The sequence below is a fragment of the Anser anser genome (genome assembly GCF_964211835.1).
Source record: "Anser anser genome assembly, chromosome: 11".
Classification (NCBI taxonomy): domain Eukaryota; kingdom Metazoa; phylum Chordata; class Aves; order Anseriformes; family Anatidae; genus Anser; species Anser anser.
In genome coordinates this window covers 22,645,803-22,663,291 of record NC_139732.1, presented here as the reverse complement: position 1 = coordinate 22,663,291, position 17,489 = coordinate 22,645,803, and the positions used below count along the sequence as shown (strand labels likewise).

The following is a 17,489-nucleotide window of genomic DNA, read 5'->3' as shown; positions in this document are numbered from 1 at the left end:
CGGTGTGCGCTCTGTGCCCCGCGGGGGACCCAGGCTCAGCGGGGAGCACTCGGGTCCACTGGGACGGGGCTGGGGGGGTGCACGCCACCGAGGTCCCTTACCTGGGCTGCTCCCTCCGTTTTTATGGCCCCGTCCCCTGCCTCGTTAACCGCTGCTGTTAATGGCAGGGTTTGGCGGTGCCGTCACATCGCCCTACCCCACGGGAGCCCCGTGACTGCACACCCGGCGCTGGCAGCGGGTCCTGGCACCCGCAGGAGCACGCGGGAGGTGCTGTCCCCGTGGCTGGCACCGCGCACCGTCCCCGGAGCCCTGCTGGGCGCAGGCCAGGGCAGCGCAGCAGCGGGTGTCCCTGCTCCGGGTGTCCCGGGGAGGGGTCCTGGCTCCGCGCCCCCGCAGCCGGCAGGGGTTCCCCAGGGACGCAGCGCGGACGGGCTGCCTCTCGCCCAGTCGCGTCCTCCGGCACGGGCACCGGCTGCGTGCAGCCCCACGAGGGTTCGCCCCGTGCCCTGCTCGGGCCAGACGCGTTGCTGCAGCTCCTGGAGGCAGGAGAGACCTCACCGGTGAGCCCCCAGGGTCATTGGGGTGGCCAGGGATGGAGCTGGACCCTAAGGCTGCTCCCCGCTGGGGGTGAGCTTGGGGTCTGTGCCACGCACTGGGCTGCCTGGGGGGTGTGGTGGGTGTTAAACTGGGGTGAACTGGTCCCCGGAGCGGTGTTTGCGGGGAGCGGAGAGCTCTGCCTCGCCCATGTGCTGGGGCTGCCTCTGGCCTCGCAGAACCACAGAGCGTGGCTCCTGCCCCAGCACACGTGTCCCCCCCCCCCCAGCTATCACCCCCGGGGTAATAAATGACTCGGGGACACAATGGCCAGGGCTGATAACATTGAGTGGCCACCTTATCTGCTCACCGACCCTTCCCCAAACAGCCCCCGTGAGGTTTGCCACGGGGACCCGTGCAGGGAGAAGGGGCACCCAGGGCGAGGGGGGGTCCCCACAAACCGAGGCTGTGCCCTAACCCAGGGGCAATGCCCGCTGCGACCCAGGGGGATGCTGTGGGCGGTGGGATCCCATCCCTGGGACGTGTAGGGTGGCCTTGCCAGGGGGACGGGGCTGTCCCCACCACGGTCCCTTGCACCTGCAGCGGGGTGTGCTGGCGGCCAAGGCCAGCCCTCGGGCAGCGGTTGGCCCCGGGGCTCCCCGGGGGCTGCCCATGCTAATGAGCCCGGGGCCTTATGGCACCTGCTGGCGCCCGCGGGGACACGGCGGGGGACGCAACGGGGGGGACACGGAGCTCGCCTGCTGGCCCCGCCATGCCCCGCTCCTTCCTGGTGAAGAAGCCCTCCAGCACCCGCGTCCCCAACTACGGCCGGCTCGACGCCCGCGGTAAGGCTGCCCTGGGGACCCCCGGGACCCCGGATCCGAATTGGTGCCTGGGGGGGGGGGGGGGGCGGAATTCCCAGGGGTGGGTTCGCAGGACCCTCCCCACCAACGTACCCCGTCCTCCCCACCCGCATGGGGGTCCCCGTGCTAATTTGGGGGGGCTGGAGCTGGTTGCTGGGTGCCATGGTGCCCCAGGGGATGCCCAGATTTTTGGTACATCCAGCCCCAGATGTGCTGGGGGTGCCTGTGGCATCCCCATTCCTGTTTTTTTTTTTTTTTTGGGGGGGGGGGGGGAGGACCATTTCTGCCCAGTTTGCAGTGCATAGGGGTGGGCACCAGGGTGGGGGGGACTGGGTGTGGATGAGCCCCAGCCAGGGATAACCCTGGGGGGGGGTTCTGGTGACCAGGACAGCCCCCACCCTTCACCCCTTGCCTTGCCCCCCCCAGAACTCGATGGCTCGTGCTCCTCCTGCGGGGGGGTGCTCAGCCCCGCACCCCCCTCCACCACCCGCCTGCCAGACCACGGCTGCCTCCTCGCCCGCCTCTCCCTCCCGCTGCCCCCCGACACCAAGAGCCCCCCGGACCCCGCAGGCACCCGCAGCCCGGGCACCCCCCTGAAGGACAACCAGACCCTCAACCGGCTCGGGGGGGCGGCCGAGGCGGGGGTCCCCAGGCCCTGCCGCCCCTTCCCGGGGCCGCCCCGGCGCTGGTTCAGCTGCGCGCGCTGCGCCAGGGCGTACGCCAGCCTGGGCGCCCTGAAGATGCACATCCGCACCCACACCCTGCCCTGCGTCTGCGGCCTCTGTGGCAAAGCCTTCTCCCGGCCCTGGCTGCTGCAGGGCCACCTCCGCACCCACACAGGTAAGGATATTCCCCCCCCAACCCAGTTGCTCGCTGCTTCTGCCATCCCCATCCCCTAGTCCCCTGCCTCAGTTTCCCCTCGTGCACAAAGCTCCGCGGGTGCGGGCTCCCAACACCCAGCATCCCCACGGAGCATCCCGGGGCTGTGCACGGGGGGGGGGGGTCTGGGGTGGGATGTGGGACTGTGGGTTCCTGAGCGGGTGTCCCACAGGGGAGAAGCCCTACGCCTGCCCCCACTGCAGCCGTGCCTTCGCCGACCGCTCCAACCTCCGCGCCCACCTCCAGACCCACTCGGGCGTCAAGAAGTACCGGTGCCGCGTCTGCGCCAGGACCTTCTCCCGCATGTCGCTGCTGGCACGGCACGAGGACGGGGGGTGCTGCGGGGCGGCCTGAGCCCCCCCACCCTGCACCCGGAGAAGGCAGCGAGCACTGCGCCGTGCCGTGCCACACCGGGTCATACTTCACCGTGCCATGCCATGCTGCACCGTGCCATGCTGTGCCCCAAAGAAGGACCGGAGAGCATCACGCAGCGCTGCCTGGATGGCCCCTGCACGTCACCGGAGCCCCGTGCCGCTCCCCAAAAGCCCCCCAGGCCTGGAGGAACCTCTTGGTTGTGCCCCCCCCCGCCCCGTGCTGCGGGCACCAGGGAGGGTTGTTGGGCTTTCATCTGCGGAGTCATTAAAAGCGGAGCTGGGCACCGCGGGTGTGAGTGGCGAGGCTGCCCCTTGTCGCTGCCGTGCTGCTTGGCATCGTGTCCCCCCAGCACCAGAGCATCTGGTCCCGTCGTGCGTGGCCTCACGGGGCAGGATCCACCCGGGGCTGCCCACCCGGGGCACCCTCCTCCCCATCTCGCCTCCCCTGCCTGGGTCACGGGAACGCCACTGTGTCCCCATGGATGTGTCCCCGGCTGGCCTCGAGCCCCAAAACCGGGGACTCGGTGGCTTTTTGGGCTGGGGTCTGTGCTGTGGAGGGGTGTGGGGGCCAAGCCCTGTGCCAACAGCACCCCCCGGCCACTTTTTGTTTGGAAGCCCTAAAAATAGGAGCAGGGAGATTGTATTTTTCTGATCATGGATGTAAGCCAAGCATGGGGGCTCCGGGGTGCCCCTGGGGGCTGTCACCCCCAGCCCCCTGTGCAGGAAGGGACTTCTGGCCTGGATGCTGCAGTATTTTGGGGAGGAGTGGGGGGGACAGGACACACCGCTGGCTTGTGTACCCATGCACCCCCCCAGGGACCCCGAAATTGTCCCTGAGCATCCCCAGCAGGGGGATGGCTGGGGTCTGTGGGACCCCCACCCCCCACCCCCCAGTGTTGGGGACAGCCCAATCACCCTGGTGGGTTGGGGAAGGGGGAGGGGAGGAGGTGGGGACGGTTTTGGGGGGGGTGCCAGCAAGAGGGAGCCGCGCATCCACCCCGTGCTATTTGCAGCCCAGCCCTGCTAAATCAGGCCCCCACCTGTCCCGGCGGCAGGGGAAAGAATCCCACACCCCAAAATAGCCGCGTGCCTTCCCCTTGCCCATGGAAAATGCTTATACATCCTGGGGGTGGGGGGGGGCAGGGGCTGCTTGGACCCCGGGATGGCCCCCGCTGCGCCTGCCAGCACCCATGGGTGCCAGCGGGGAGCCCCCGCTGTGACAGCAAAGGGGTTCCCCAAATGTCCCCACTATGGAGAAGGGGGATGCTGCCCCCTCAGTCCCCAGTGGGTTTTTTTTGGGGGGGGGACCCCCAGCAGCAGGGCTGTCCCCACGGTGTCACCCACGTGCCAGGCGTGTGCCTGCCGTCACCTCCGGGCACGGGGACGTGCGGGATGTTTTCCACTGCGAGCGATCGGCCGGGGGACAAAAATACCCTCGGGAGGGTGGGGGGGACACCGGTGGGGCCCAGCTGGGGGATACTGGGGCTCCCGCTGCTTGCCAGCCCTATGGGGCGGGGTGCTGGGGGCACTGGGGGCACTGGGAGCGCTGGAGGAGTTCTAGGATATTGAGGCACTGGTGGATTGGGAGCACTGGGGGCTGTGGAGGTGCTGTAGGAACTGGGAGCGCTGGGATGCTGGGAGCACTGGGGGCCCTGAAAGCTCTGGGAACATTGGCCTATTGGGTGTACTGGGAGTACTGGGGTGGTGCTGGGGTAAGTAGGAGCACTGGGGGCACTGGGAGCACTGGAATAACTGGGAGTGGTGGTGCATGGAGGTACTAGGCAATGGGGATACTGGGAGCACTGGAGCGTGGATGCACTGGGAGCACCTGGAGTAACACTGAAGAAGCGGGGGTGTAGGAGTACAGGGGCCACAGAGCACACTGGGAGCACTGGGGACTGGTTGGACTGGGAGTACTGGGAGTACAGCAAACTGGGAACACTGGTGCTGATACTGGGGTATAGGGATAGGGCACTGGCGGCACTGGGGTATGGCACACTGGGGGCGCTGGGACAGTGTCACTGGGAGGCGCTGGGAGCACCCGGAAATGGTCACTGGTCGCACTGGTGGCACAGGCCGCAGACACAGCCCCACCCCGCATGCGCGCCGCCCTCCCGGCCCTAAGATGGCGCCGCCCTCTCCCCGTGGCTTCATGCCGTCAGGGGGCGGGGCTGGGCGGGTCGGAGGCGGGGCCTCTCCGTGGTCCGATCTCTGCCATTGGTCGGCCGGGCCCGGCCGCTGCGGCTGCAGCCAATGGGGGGCGGGGATGCCACGCGCGAGCGGCGGTGGGCGGGGCGGCGCGGTGCCGGGCCCGGGGCTCGGAGCGCGGCGGGATGGCGGAGGAGCGGGGCCCGGCGGTGGTCACCTGCACGGCGCCCGTCAACATCGCCGTCATCAAGTACTGTGAGTGCGGGGCGGGGGGGCCGTGCCGAGCCGTGCCGAGCCGTGCTGTGCTATATTAGGCAGTATAGCACGCTGTGCCGAGCCGTGCCGAGCCGTGCTGTGCTATATTAGGCGGTATAGCACGCTGTGCCGAGCCGTGCCGAGCCGTGCCGAGCCGTGCCGAGCCGTGCTGTGCTATATTAGGCGGTATAGCACGCTGTGCCGAGCCGTGCCGAGCCGTGCCGAGCCGTGCCAAGCCGTGCTGTGCTATATTATGCAGTATAGCACACTGTGCCAAGCCGTGCCGAGCCGTGCCAAGCCGTGCCGAGCCGTGCTGTGCTATATTATGCAGTATAGCACGCTGTGCCGAGCCGTGCCGAGCCGTGCCGAGCCGTGTTGTGCCATACCAGGCAGTATGGCGAGCTGTGCTGAGCTGTGCCGTGCCGTGCCAAGTGGTGCCGAGCCGTGCTGTGCTGTGTTGTGCCATACCGGGCAGTACGGTGTGCCGTGCCGAGCCGTTCTGTGCCGTGCTACGCTGTGCAATGCCAAACCAAGCCATACCAAGCCATTGCAAGTAGTGCCATGCCATGCAGTGCCACGCTGTGCAATGCCAAGCTGTACCGTACCAAGCCGTACCATGCCACGCCAAGCAGCGCCACGCTGTGCCGAGCTGTGCCGTGCCATGCTGAGCAGTGCCACGCTGTGCAATGCCATGCCGTGCCGTACCAAGCTGTGCCGTGCCATGCTAAGTACAGTGCCACGCTGTGCGATGTCAAGCTATACCATACCAAGCCATGCCATACCAAGCTGTACCATACCGTACCAAGCCATACCATGCCATGCCAAGCTGTGCCATACCATGCCACGCCAAGCTGAGCGGTACCAAGCCGTGCCGTTCCACACCGTGCCACCTCCACCTCTCTTACAGGGGGCAAGCGCGACACCGACCTGATCCTGCCCATCAACTCCTCCCTCAGCGTCACGCTGCACCAGGACCAGGTTGGTGCGGGGCCGCGTCCCCACCCCCAGCACCGGGGGGCCGCTGCCCCCAAAACCCCCGCAGCGGGGCTGGGCCGGCCCCCCTGGCTCAGCCCCGTCCCGCACAGCTGAGGACCACCACCACGGCCACCGCCAGCCGGGACTTCACCGAGGACCGGCTGTGGCTGAACGGGGAGGAGGTGGACGCGGCGCAGCCCCGGCTGCAGGCCTGCCTGCGGGAGGGTGAGTATTTGGGGAGGGGGGCACGGAGGGACGTCCTTGTGGCCCCCCCTCACCCTTCCCACCCTGTCACCTCACAGTGCGGCGCCTGGCCCGCAAACGCCGCGGTGACGAGGACGCGTCCCCGCTGAACCTCTCCTACAAAGTCCACGTCGCCTCCGAGAACAACTTCCCCACCGCCGCCGGGCTGGCGTCCTCGGCCGCCGGCTACGCCTGCCTGGGTGGGTGAGCGGGGACAACGCCGCTGCCCCGTCCCCTTGCCGTGCCCGGGGACGGCGCGGCGTCCCTGCTGACCCTCCCCACATCCCCGCAGTGTCGGCGCTGGCGCGGCTGTACGGCGTGGAGGGCGAGCTGTCGGAGGTGGCGCGGCGCGGCTCGGGCAGCGCCTGCCGCAGCATGCTGGGGGGCTTCGTGCAGTGGCACCGCGGCGAGCGGCCGGACGGCAGGGACAGCGTGGCGCAGCAGCTGGCCCCCGAGACGCACTGGCCGGAGCTGCGCGTCCTCATCCTGGTGGTGAGGGGGTTGGTTTTGGGGACCTGGGGGGGGGTGCCGCGCGGGGCTGGCACCTGCCCCCTCCCACCCCCCACCCCGTGGGGCGCCCGTGGCTCACGGTCCCCGTCCCCGCGCAGGTCAGCGGGGAGAAGAAGGCGGTGGGCAGCACGGCGGGGATGCAGAGCAGCGTGGACACCAGCCCCTTGCTGAAGGTAGGGGGCGGAAGGGCTCAGCCAAGGGGCTCAGGGTTGGGGGATTCGGGTCCCAAGGGGGGGCCGCGTGTCCCCGAGGTGACCGCGCTGTTCCCCCCCCCAGTACCGCGCGGAGGCGGTGGTGCCGGAGCGGCTGTCCCGCATGGCGCGGCACATCCAGGAGCGGGACTTCGAGGGGTTCGGGCAGCTCACCATGCAGGACAGCAACCAGTTCCACGCCACCTGCCTCGACACCTTCCCCCCCATCTTCTACCTCAACGACGTCTCGCGGGCCATCATCGCCCTGGCGCACCGCTACAACGCCCACCACGGCCGCACCAAGGTACGGGGCGGACCCGGGGGTCCCGGCACGGCGCGGCGGTGCTGACCGCGTCCCTACCGGCCCCGAGGGTCCCATCCTGGCCACTGACCTCGTCCCTGCCCCGGGGCAGGTGGCCTACACCTTCGACGCCGGCCCCAACGCCGTCATCTTCGCGCTGGAGGACACGGTGGACGAGTTCGTGGCGGTGGTGAGGCGCAGCTTCCCGCCCGCCTCCAACGGGGACCGGTAAGGGTCACACCCCCCCCCCAAAAAACCTCCATCACCGGGACCGGGCCGGGGGCTGGCGACGAGCCCCCCCGCCCCGCCGCGGTGCTGAGCGCCGGCCGTGCCGCAGGTTCCTGCGGGGGCTGCCGGTGGGCACGGCGGCGCTGCCGGAGGAGCTGGCGGCGGCCGTGGTGGCGGAGCCGGTGCCGGGAGCCGTGCGGTACATCCTGCACACCAAGGTACGGGCAGGACGTGGGGGGGGGGGGGGGGGCAGGACCCCAGCCCCGTTATGGGGACGCCCCCCCCACCTCCCGGTGCCCGCCTCGCCCCCTGACGCCCCCCCCCCCGTTGTCCCCACAGCCCGGCCCCGGCCCCCAGCTCCTGCGGGACCCCGACCAGCACCTCCTGGGCGCGGACGGGCTGCCCCGACGCACGGCCTGAGCACCGGCGGGGGGGGGACACCGGTGACACCCATGGGGGGGCGCCCCGCTGGGGACCCCCGCCATGGGGGGGGGGAGGGGGCGTACAGCCCCTCCGGGACCTGATTTTGACCCTTTTTGAGCAAATAGAGCGTTGTGGGCTGCAGCCGTGTCGGTGTGCGCTGCTGGGGGGCGCTCGGGACGCGACCCCCCCCCCCCCCCCCCGTGGTCCCCAGGGACCCCCAGTGGGGTCCGGGGGGGGGGGGGGGGGGGGGGAAGGACACAAGGGGCGGGGCCTATCGGCAGGGGGCGTGGCCTATCGGTAGGGGGCGTGGCTTATGGGAAAGGGGCGTGGCCTAACGGTAGGGGGAGTGGCTTATGGGAAAGGGGCGTGGCCTATCGGAAAGGGGCGTGGCATATCGGAAAGGGGCGTGGTCTAACGGTAGGGGGCGTGGCTTATGGGAAAGGGGCGTGGCCTATCGGTAGAGGCGTGGCCTATCGGTAGGGGACGTGGCCTATCGGCAGGGACGTGGCTTATGGGAAAGGGGCGTGGCATATCGGTAGGGGCGTGGCCTATCGGTAGGGGGCGTGGCTTATGGGAAAGGGGCGTGGCCTATCGGTAGAGGCGTGGCCTATCGGTAGGGGGCGTGGGCTATCGGCAGGGGGCGTGGCTTATGGGAAAGGGGCGTGGCATATCGGTAGGGGCGTGGCCTATCGGTAGGGGGCGTGGCTTATGGGAAAGGGGCGTGGCCTATCGGTAGAGGCGTGGCCTATCGGCAGGGGGCGTGGCTTATGGGAAAGGGGCGTGGTTTGTGGCGGGGGGGGCGCGGTTTAGGGCCGGGGCTCGGTCCCATCGCGGTGCCGCCGCCTTCTGCGTCCCGGGGCCGAGCCGATCCGAGCCGGGCCGGGCCGTGGCGAGCCGGGCCATGGGGCAGATCGAGTGGGCGATGTGGGCCAACGAGCAGGCGCTGGCGGCCGGGCTCAGTGAGTGGGGGGGGGGGGGCTGCGAGGGTGGGCAGGGGACTGCGGGGGGGGGGGTTGGGGGGGGCAGGAGGGGGCTGCGGGGCGCGGATCCCCCACGCGGGGACCCCGGGGACCCCCCCCTCTTTGTCCCCCTGTGTGTGTCCCCACGGTCCGTATCGGGCCGTGACCCCCCCGTTTTGGCCCAGCCGTGTCTGGGGATGGAGGAAGTGAGAAGCAGCGGGGACGCGGAAGCGCGGGCGGGGAGCGTGGCACCCGTGGGGGGGGGGGGCACACGGGGAGGGTGGCACCCGTGGGGGGGTGTCACCCGTGGAGCGTGTCACCGTGGGAGTGGGTCACCCGTGGAGCAGCGTGTCACCCCGGGGGGGGGGGGGGGCTCACCCCGCGGTGCCCCCAGGGCTGGGGTCTCGGAGCTGGAGGCGGCAGCGCAGCCCCCAGGGTCCCCAGGCGCTGTCCCCCAGCCCCAGTTCTGCCAGGGTGGGGGGGGGCTCCAAAATGTCCCCCCCAACCCCAGTCCCCTCGTCCCACAGTTCCCTGCCCTGAATCCGGGGGGTCCCCACGCGCAGCGTCACCCCGGCGTCCCCCTCCACGGGTCCCCGGGCTGGGGGGGGGGGGGGGGGGGGACACACACACGTATCACCTTGTGGGCTGGGGGGGCCACCAGTGTCCCCACCGTCCCCCGGTGTCCCCGCAGTCATGCTGACCGGCGGCATCGTGGCGGTGGCGGGGCAGTTCAAGGGCTGGTACTTCGCCGTGTACGCCATGTATCCTTGCTGGCGGGGGGGGGGACAGCGGGGAGACCCCTGCCCCGATTCGGGACCCCGGGAGGTGGACGGGGAGGGGGGGGGCGTACACACCTTCCCTGCCCCCGGCTTTGGGCCCAAATCTCTCCGTTTCTGCCCCTTTTCCCACGGGGGCTGCGCCCGGGGGGACTGATCCTGACCCACCGAGCACCGCTTTTCCTTGACCCCCGCCCCCCCCCCCACCCCACCAGCGCTGCAGGCGTCTTCGTCTGCCTGCTCGAGTACCCCCGCAGCAAGCGCAAGAAGGGCTCCACCATGGAGCGCTGGTAAGTGACCCCCCCCCCCCGCAGCCACCCGGGGGATTTGGGGACGGGGGGTCCCTTGGGGCTGAGGGGGGGGGGGGGTCCCGTCCCTTCTGACCCCCCCAGCATTCCCCCCGCAGCGGCCAGAAGTACATGACGGCGGTGGTGAAGGTGTTCGGGCCCCTCACGAGGAATTATTACGTCCGAGCCGTCCTGCACGCTGCGTAAGTGGGGGTGTGGGGTCAGGGATGGGGTGTAGCCCCCCCCGAGCCCCCCTCCCGAGCCCCCCCTATGGTTCCAGGCTCGCCGTCCCCGCCGGCTTCCTCCTCTCCACCATCCTGGGCACCGTCTGCCTGGGCATCGCGAGCGGCATCTACCTGCTGGTGAGCGCGGAGCTGCTTCAAGGGGGGGATTTTTGGGGGGGCTGAGGGGGCCCGGCTGGAGGAGGGGGCTCCCCCCTGACCCCCCCACCCCAACCTTGGCTTCGCAGGCGGCGGTGCGCGGCGAGGAGTGGAGACCCATCGAGCAGAAGCCCCGGGAGCGGCCGCACGTGGGGGACACCATCAAGCAGCCCCCCAGCAACCCCCCGCCCCGGCCCCCCGCCGACGCACGCAGGAAGCAGCCGGCGGAAGAGGGGGGCCAGGTGAACCCCATCCCCGTGGAGGCCGAGTAATGCCTCGGGGGGGCGGCTTCTGCTGCTTGTGGCCCCCCTTTCCACCCATCCCCGCTTCCCTGCTGCGCCCCGGGGGCAACGGGGTGCCTGGGGGGGGTCCCCAAATCACCAGGGGGTGCTCAGCTCCCCGTGGCCCCCCCGGTGCTCCCCAAATCTCTGGGGGATGTTCAGGTCCTGGTGGCCCCCCCGGTGCTCCCCGTATCCCCATGGAAGCCCCAGCTCCCCCCCGCCCTGGCCACGCAGCCCCCACGGGGGCCGCCCACGGCTCACGCGGCTCCGCTCGCTGCGGCGGCTCCCGCCTCGGTTTCGTTTTTAACGTTTTTCCGATCGCTTTTTTGCAATAAAAGCACCAAAAGGCCCCGGATCCTGCCTGCGTCCGGCTCCCTGGTGCCCTGGGTGTAAGCTTGGGGAGGGGGGGGTGGGCTCGGTGCCCAAATCTTCCATGGCTCCAGCTGGGGGGGGGTGGCAGGCATGGTGACACCTTTTCCTCGGGGGGGGTCCGTGCGTTGCAGCTGCACCTCGTGCCCCAGAGAAGTCCCCAGAGCCCTGTGGGACCGCCCCCAGCAGGGAAATGGGGGCCATGAAGGAGGTCTGGGTGTATCTTGGGGGGGGGGGACAAGGGACACCCGTGTCCATCCTCTGCTTGGGGGGGGGGGGACAAATCCTTCCTGGCTTTGGGCACCAGCGGCTGCTCCGGGGGAATCCCCAGCCCTGGCAGCCAGCCCACGGCACCCATGGGTGCTGGCAGGGTGCGTGGGGCGGCCCCAGCAGGTGGCGCTGAGCCCGTGGGTGCCCGGGGGCTGAGCCATGGGAAAGGAGTGGGTGGCGGGGTGCTGCGGGTGCCGGGGGGTGTGGGGGGGGTCCCTGCGGTGCTGGGCGCTATGGGGCTGAGAGATGCCCCAAAACTGAGCACCCGCGGGGCAGCTGGCGGGGGGGGGGCACCCGTGCACGTCCTCCAACCCTGCACCAATAATTTTGCAACCCCCCCACGTCACCCCAGACGGAGACAAAGCATGCGGCGTGCCACGGAGGGACAGGATTTATTTTCAGGCTGCACGGTGCCGACGTTAAATAGCACACAGAGGACACAATAAATAGCTCTACGGGGGAATAAATAACCAGCGAGCGCCCGGGGAGCGCTCGCAGGGTCTGCAGCGACAACTCGGGCATCGGGGGGGTGATGCTGGACCCCGGGGCCACTGCCTTTTTTTTTTGGGGGGGTGGGGGGGGGGGGGATCAGCAATAAATATGGGTTTAAAAAAAAAAAAAAAAAGCCCCCAGCAGGCGTCGGTGGCCCCTGGTCTTGGGGCAGGGCTCATAAATAACTCATAAATAAAACGGTGGTGGTTTGGGGCGGGGGGGGAGTGGGGGGGGGGGGTGCTCTAGAACAAGCACGGCGGGGGGAGCGGTGACACGGTCACGCTACGGGGCTCCACCGGAGCGGGGTTGGGGGGGGGGGGTCAGCGCCCGGTGCGGGGCAGGACGCACGTGCAGCCCACGGGCACCTTGATGTAGTCCACCTCGAAGGTGACGAGACCAGGGCCGGAGGGGCGCGGGCAGGGCTTGCGCCGCAGCACCATCATGGTCTGGTGGATGGCCACCGAGTTGAGCGACGTGGTCTCCCGGCCCGTCTTCACGTCCACGCAGCCGTCACAGAGGCACTCGGCGAAGGCCAGCTTGCGGGGGTAGCGGTTCTCATCCTCGTCGATGCTGCGGGCACGGGGGCACCGTGAGCATCCCGCCACGTTCCCCCCTACCCCAGCACCGCGCCGGTGACCACCCCGCGGTGGGATTTCCCCCCTTCCCACCCCATTTTTCTCCCCCGAGCACCCACCGGTAGCGCCACGGGGAGATGGAGCGCTCGTTGGGCTCGCTGCGGAGCCCGGCGCGGAGCTGCAGCGCGGGGCAGGCGCGCTCGCGGTGGTGCCGTCGGCGGCGTCGGCGTCGGGCTTCGTCCTGCAGGCGCTCCAGCTGCGGCACCAGCTGCACCGGCACGTAGTGGTCCCAGCGCAGGCTGCGGCTGACGAAGTGCGCGGGGGCCTCGCCGTCCTGCAGCTCGCCCGCGCTGTAGCAGTGCACGTGGGGATGGTGCGGGTGGGCGCCGGGGCGCCGCAGGCAGCGGCACAGCGCCAGGGCGCTCAGCAGAGCCAGGGCTCCGAGCCAGCCCTGCCGGAGAGACGCGGGTCAGGAGGCAGCCCCGCGCCCAGCGCCCACCCGTCAGCACCCCACAGACCCCCCCCGCGTCCTCCCCAAGGGAGGCTTTGGGGTGAGCTCGCAGCCACACGGCTGCTCTGGGGGCTCCCACGGGCATGCGTGTGCACACGCACACACAGATACCAGCACACCCCAGTTCCCCCAAAGCACCGGCACGCCGCATGTGCGCACACCAGCTCACCAAGATGTGGGGATGCTCACACAAAGAACAGCAGCCCATGCAGGTGTGTGTGTGTGTGTACAGTCCCAGCTCACAGCCGTACCCCAAAATTGCCCTTCCACGTGCACAGACACATGCAGAAGCACCGGCACCGAGACGTGCACGTGTGGCTGTGTGAGCACTTGACTATATATATATACATACACACACAAAAAACCAGCTTAAGTGTGTAGAGGCACGCACACCTAATCCTACAGCATACCCAGCCACATATACAGAGCTCCTGCCCCTCTCAGCACCCCCACCAGCACAAAAAAACCCCACACTTTTTCTATATGTATAAGTACATAAATAAATATATATAATTAAATATGTACATAATTTAAATATATATGTGTAGTGTGTGTGTATATATATATATATATATACACACACATATGCACATAGAGTGGCACCAGCACTGTGTGTGTGAGAGCCACATGTGCTGGTGCCACTGTATGTGCATATGTGTGTGTATATATACATATACATATATATGTATATATGTATATACATATATATATGTGTGTGTATATATATATATACACACACTACACATATATATTTAAATTATGTACATATTTAATTATATATATTTAGTGGCTCTCACACACATTTTTTATATATTTTTTATATATATATATATAAAATGTATATGTATTATATGTCTATGTGTAGCTGTCATACCCACACACACCATTTGATATGTAACACACACACACACGCACACACACTCAGCTGGTGCCAGCACATCCATGCAGAGGCGCGCACACACACACACGTGCGCCCAGTGCACGTCCCCTGCACGCATCCAGCACCAGCTGCGCTCCGAGCAGTGCACCAGCACACGTGCCAGCCTACATGCACATGTGTGTGCAACGCACGCGCACACACTCATCCCCAGCTACCCCTCCACCCCCCCCCCCCGTCACTATAGAAGAGCAGCAGCCCGTCCCCATGCAGCAGCCGCCAGCCCCACGTGTGCACGGGGGGCACCCACGCACACCCACGCACACCCACGCACACCCACGCACCTCCCGCTCCCCCCGGGGCAGCCGAGCCCTGCCTCGCACACCTCCGTTACCCCCCCCACGCCGTCCTCAAAGCGCTTCCCACGCCCACGCCCGTGCCCCCTCGCGCACCCCTCGGGTTACCATGGGTGGGAGCGGGACGGGAGGCGCGGCGGGCACCCTGCGAGCTGCAGCCGAGTGGCGACGCCGCCGCCGCCGCCGCCTTTATATAGGGCTCGGGCAGGTGATGTGCACACACCTGGAAACTCCAGCTCTGGCTGCCTTCCTCCTCCCTGCGGGCCGCTGCACTTCCTTCTCGGCCCGGCGTGTCCCAGCCCTGCTCCTGGGGGGGCCCGGAAATCGCTTGCCGAAACCCCCCCCCACCAAAGAATGGGGTTGGTGTATTGGGGGGGGGAGGGATCTAGGGGTGCGCGGAGGTGTCGGGATGGGGAGGTAAAAGGGAGAGGGGTGAAGCCCGGTTTGGGTGGCTTGGTGTCATGGTGCTGATGGGCACGGCAGCGGCGTGGAGCATCGCAGGGCTGGGACATCCAGGTCCCGGGGGGTTTGGGGTGGCGGTGGCCCGGCCGGGCACCTGGGGGCATCCGCACGGATGGTCCCCAGCCACTGCCCCCCGCGCCACGACCCTCCTGGGACCCACGGGGAAGCAGAAGGCACCCTAATGATGGGACAGTCCCCGTGCCCCGTGCTGTCACAGCCCTGGCCCCATTGCGTAAGCCCGGCGGTGATATCACCGTCACGTTCCCGGGGCTGCCACAAACCCCGAGCAGAAATCCCGAATTGGGCAACCCTGGAAAGGGCTCAAGGGCTGCGGCTCCCCGGGGCGCCCGGCGGAGAGGGCTCAGGCACGGCGGGGTCAGAAGAGGTGGCTCAGGGATGAGCGGAGGGGGTTTTCCCTGCTCCGTGCGGCTCCGTAGGGGGGAGGCAGCGAGGGGAAGCCCCCCCCGGGGCGCCGCAAGGAGCCCCTCGCACCCCATTTTGCTGCAGAAGCACGCGGAGCAGGGTTGGGGGTCCCTGCTCGCCACCGAGGGGCTTCCACGGGCCGTGTGTCCTGTTAGAGCAGCATTGCACCGGTCCAAACCCCTTTTGGTGTGCTAAGTACGAGGCTCGTCACCCAGCCCCTGTCCCCGCAGCACCCCAGGAAGCAGCCTTGTGCCGCTGCAAACCAGACCGAGCGACCTGGCACCGGGCACTGCGGTTTTTTTCTCCCGGAGATGGAACCTGCAGGCGTTCGGCAGCGACGTGCTGGAGGGCCACCAGCCCCGAGCGGGCAGGGACGAGGCACACAGGGCCTCGGGGGGCAGCGTGACAGCAGGGACCCCAAAAGCCACCCCCAGAGGGTCTGGATGAGGGGTACCCCCCCTTCGCTGGGTGAAACCAGCACCAGCAGGGGACGCAGGGCTTCGCAGCAGGGACTTGGCCTCACTGATGCTGAACAATGGTGGCGGCACGGAGGCCCCGTGGCACTGGAGGGGGTAAAAATGGTACTGGGGGGTTTACACAGGAATAAAAACCACAGAGCCTGGAACCAGGGATGGGGACAGGTCCCTTAAGGCAAGGGAGAGGGAAGAGGGGCATGCAGAGGACAGCGGAGAAAGGAAGAACTGGTTATCAAAATACTTTATTTCAGGGAATATCCCTCAAAAAAAAAAAAAGGAAAAAAAAAAAAAGGGAAGAAGGACCCTCCTTGTTAGACAGACATCCCACAACAGCTTCAGGGCTCCTTTTAAATCAACTAAAACAATCCGCTGCTTAAAATAAAAGACAGGTCATTTTCCCAATCAGACTTCAGTCAAGAATATATATATATTTTTGTTCCTGGTGGAGGAGGGCAGGGGAGAAGGTGATGGTGCCAGTAGTTCACAGCAGTTTTCGGCTCTCTCGTTACACAGTATATAGAACTGCATTGCTGAAGACACTCAACACACAGCAGGGCTAACTAGGAGAATACAACTCAAGGCTAGCAAAGAGGAGAAAGTGAAGAGAGAGAAAGAGAGAGAGAGGAAGTAGTGAGAGCATCCGACAGGGCTGGAGTCCTCTGTGCATAATTTACATGGAAAAGGGGGGCGGTGGCCCCCGTCCTGGTGCTGGCTCGGGCTGCCCGGCCCCACGGGGGAGCAGGAGCGCGCGGTCGCAGCTGACAAACTTCGTGGTTTTTTTTGTTTGTTTTTTGTTTTTTTTTTGGGAGGGGGTGTTTTTTGTTTTTTTGTTTTTTAAAAAGAATCGCAGCCAAAATAAGACAGAACTGCAAAATCCCAAAGTGGCCGCTTTTACACTATTTATAAAAACATGAACAGTCACTAAAGGGGCACGGCCCACTATACTTTCCCAGGGATTTTGGCCCGCTTGCGAGCAATGGCATCTTCCACCGCCTTGAGCTGCTTGAGGAGCTCCTCCCGTCGCGACAGGGTGCTGGACTTGCCCGCCTTGGCGCCCGTGGGGCCGGGCTCGGACGCTTTGCCCGGTACGCTCGTGACTTTGCTGGAGCTCTTGGACTGAGGCGAGAGCTGGCGCTTCCTGGCAGGGAGGAAAAAAAAAAGGCACGGGGCGGTGAGGAAGGCGGCAGGCGCGACGGGGACAAACCCAGTGGAGAGAATCACCCCGAGCACGGGCGGAAGGAACAGGTTTGAGATGAGAGGAGTCACTTTGGTAAACCGTCTGAGGCAGTGGAAGCCCAGCTGCCCCCGGGGGAACCCTGAAATTTAAGCTCAGCGCCTTGGCCGCTGCGACGGGGTGTGCCAAACCCAGCAGGCGACACTGCCGACGGCAGCAGGCAGGAGAGGGTCAAAAGCGAGGAGGCGGTCAGCACCGTGAGCCTGGGAAGGCTGAGGTTCCTCTTCAGCTCTAGAAAACAGGACCTCAGGGCCAGCAGCACGGGGCTGTGGCGGCTGGGGCTAGGCTTTGGTTTGGGAAGACACTGACACACAGGAACGGAGGCTCGCTCACGCCCCGGGCTGGGCAGAGGGGATGAGATGAGTCCTGCCGGCCAGGGAAGGCAGGGGTGCAGGACAGGGCTGCGCCCGTTTGCTCGCGTTGATCCTCGGAGCTGAGAAATGCAAAGCGGCGCCGGCTGGCTACGGGCAACGAGGCCCGAGGAAGCTTTAGGTGTGCCGCACAAGGTGCTCCACAACCCGCTAGCCAAAGGGCTCGGAGCGGCGCGCAGCCCAACGCCCCTGGAGCCACACATCCAGTTCTGCAATGGGACGTTCCCAGCACCGGCAGCAGGCGCAGGCTGCCAAGAAATGGGCCGTGAGCTGGTCAGCTGGCACCAGGGGGGACGGGAGGCACGAAGGCAGCGCCAGGCACCGCCTAGAGGCACGCGGGGGCCACGTTTCAACGTCAGCAGCACGCTGAGCAGCTCAGGGTACGAAGGAAGGGAACTGGGCACCCGAGGCAGGGGGAGCTGGGCAGCAGGGGCTGCAGTTTCCCTCTCCCTAGCACCACACGCTC

The 17,489-nt window shown here is 67.0% G+C and overlaps 5 protein-coding genes across 15 annotated transcripts in view; 3 read left to right on the top strand and 2 right to left on the bottom strand.

The window, feature by feature from the left end:
* Positions 1 to 153: 153 nt before the first annotated feature.
* SNAI3 (snail family transcriptional repressor 3) lies at positions 154 to 2,401 on the top strand. The gene is made up of 2 exons (XM_083794910.1): positions 154 to 1,379; positions 1,824 to 2,401. The coding sequence occupies exons 1-2, from the start codon at positions 1,229 to 1,231 to the stop codon at positions 2,294 to 2,296; spliced, it is 624 nt and encodes a 207-aa protein (XP_083651036.1). The 5' UTR covers positions 154 to 1,228; the 3' UTR covers positions 2,297 to 2,401.
* Positions 2,402 to 4,896: 2,495 nt separating this feature from the next.
* The window catches only part of MVD (mevalonate diphosphate decarboxylase), a 56,228-nt gene continuing 43,635 nt past the window's right edge, over positions 4,897 to 17,489 (top strand). Inside the window, exons 1-10 of one of the 2 annotated variants that reach the window (XM_083794900.1) lie at positions 4,897 to 5,053; positions 5,961 to 6,031; positions 6,139 to 6,253; positions 6,331 to 6,471; positions 6,564 to 6,763; positions 6,880 to 6,954; positions 7,058 to 7,276; positions 7,386 to 7,501; positions 7,611 to 7,719; positions 7,841 to 7,940. In XM_083794900.1, coding sequence (XP_083651026.1) covers positions 4,984 to 5,053; positions 5,961 to 6,031; positions 6,139 to 6,253; positions 6,331 to 6,471; positions 6,564 to 6,763; positions 6,880 to 6,954; positions 7,058 to 7,276; positions 7,386 to 7,501; positions 7,611 to 7,719; positions 7,841 to 7,921 — 1,197 coding nt within the window. In that variant the 5' untranslated portion in view covers positions 4,897 to 4,983 and the 3' untranslated portion in view covers positions 7,922 to 7,940. Of the gene's footprint in view, positions 5,054 to 5,960; positions 6,032 to 6,138; positions 6,254 to 6,330; positions 6,472 to 6,563; positions 6,764 to 6,879; positions 6,955 to 7,057; positions 7,277 to 7,385; positions 7,502 to 7,610; positions 7,720 to 7,840; positions 8,066 to 17,489 lie in introns of those variants that run through there. The other variant, XM_083794899.1, reaches the window with a different exon arrangement.
* On the top strand, positions 8,712 to 10,962 carry CYBA (cytochrome b-245 alpha chain). Of its 2 annotated transcripts, none has more exons than XM_083794912.1 (6): positions 8,712 to 8,883; positions 9,575 to 9,644; positions 9,875 to 9,949; positions 10,066 to 10,149; positions 10,227 to 10,308; positions 10,416 to 10,962. In XM_083794912.1, the coding sequence occupies exons 1-6, from the start codon at positions 8,826 to 8,828 to the stop codon at positions 10,596 to 10,598; spliced, it is 552 nt and encodes a 183-aa protein (XP_083651038.1). In that variant the 5' UTR covers positions 8,712 to 8,825; the 3' UTR covers positions 10,599 to 10,962. The 2 variants fall into 2 exon arrangements, with proteins under 2 accessions (XP_083651038.1, XP_083651037.1); XM_083794911.1 differs by having other exon boundaries at positions 8,717 to 8,883; positions 9,545 to 9,644.
* On the bottom strand, positions 11,888 to 14,367 carry IL17C (interleukin 17C). The gene is made up of 3 exons (XM_083851449.1): positions 14,166 to 14,367; positions 12,433 to 12,764; positions 11,888 to 12,308 (listed from the first exon to the last, which is right to left on the bottom strand). Exons 1-3 carry the CDS (start codon positions 14,166 to 14,168, stop codon positions 12,059 to 12,061), a joined length of 585 nt encoding a protein of 194 aa, XP_083707575.1. The 5' UTR covers positions 14,169 to 14,367; the 3' UTR covers positions 11,888 to 12,058.
* Positions 15,645 to 17,489, bottom strand: part of ZC3H18 (zinc finger CCCH-type containing 18) — a 44,026-nt gene continuing 42,181 nt past the window's right edge. For 3 of the 9 annotated variants that reach the window (XM_083851838.1, XM_083851843.1, XM_083851840.1), the window contains exon 20: positions 15,645 to 16,556. In XM_083851838.1, coding sequence (XP_083707964.1) covers positions 16,358 to 16,556 — 199 coding nt within the window. In that variant the 3' untranslated portion in view covers positions 15,645 to 16,357. The remainder of the gene's footprint in view (positions 16,557 to 17,489) is intronic. The other 6 variants (XM_083851836.1, XM_083851841.1, XM_083851837.1 and 3 more) reach the window with 2 other exon arrangements.

What these genes read in the sequence shown, in the direction of transcription:
- SNAI3 (XM_083794910.1), top strand. Translation starts at nt 1,229, where the DNA reads ATGGCACCTGCTGGCGCCCGCGGGGACACGGCGGGGGACGCAACGGGG. An exon ending in CGGCCGGCTCGACGCCCGCG is followed by an intron (nt 1,380 to 1,823) that starts GTAAGGCTGCCC and finishes TGCCCCCCCCAG; the next exon opens with AACTCGATGGCTCGTGCTCC.
- CYBA (XM_083794911.1), top strand. Translation starts at nt 8,826, where the DNA reads ATGGGGCAGATCGAGTGGGCGATGTGGGCCAACGAGCAGGCGCTGGCG. An exon ending in GGCTCCACCATGGAGCGCTG is followed by an intron (nt 9,950 to 10,065) that starts GTAAGTGACCCC and finishes TTCCCCCCGCAG; the next exon opens with CGGCCAGAAGTACATGACGG. An exon ending in CGAGCCGTCCTGCACGCTGC is followed by an intron (nt 10,150 to 10,226) that starts GTAAGTGGGGGT and finishes CTATGGTTCCAG; the next exon opens with GCTCGCCGTCCCCGCCGGCT.
- IL17C (XM_083851449.1), bottom strand. An exon ending in ATCTCCCCGTGGCGCTACCG is followed by an intron (nt 12,309 to 12,432) that starts GTGGGTGCTCGG and finishes CCGTGCCCGCAG; the next exon opens with CATCGACGAGGATGAGAACC.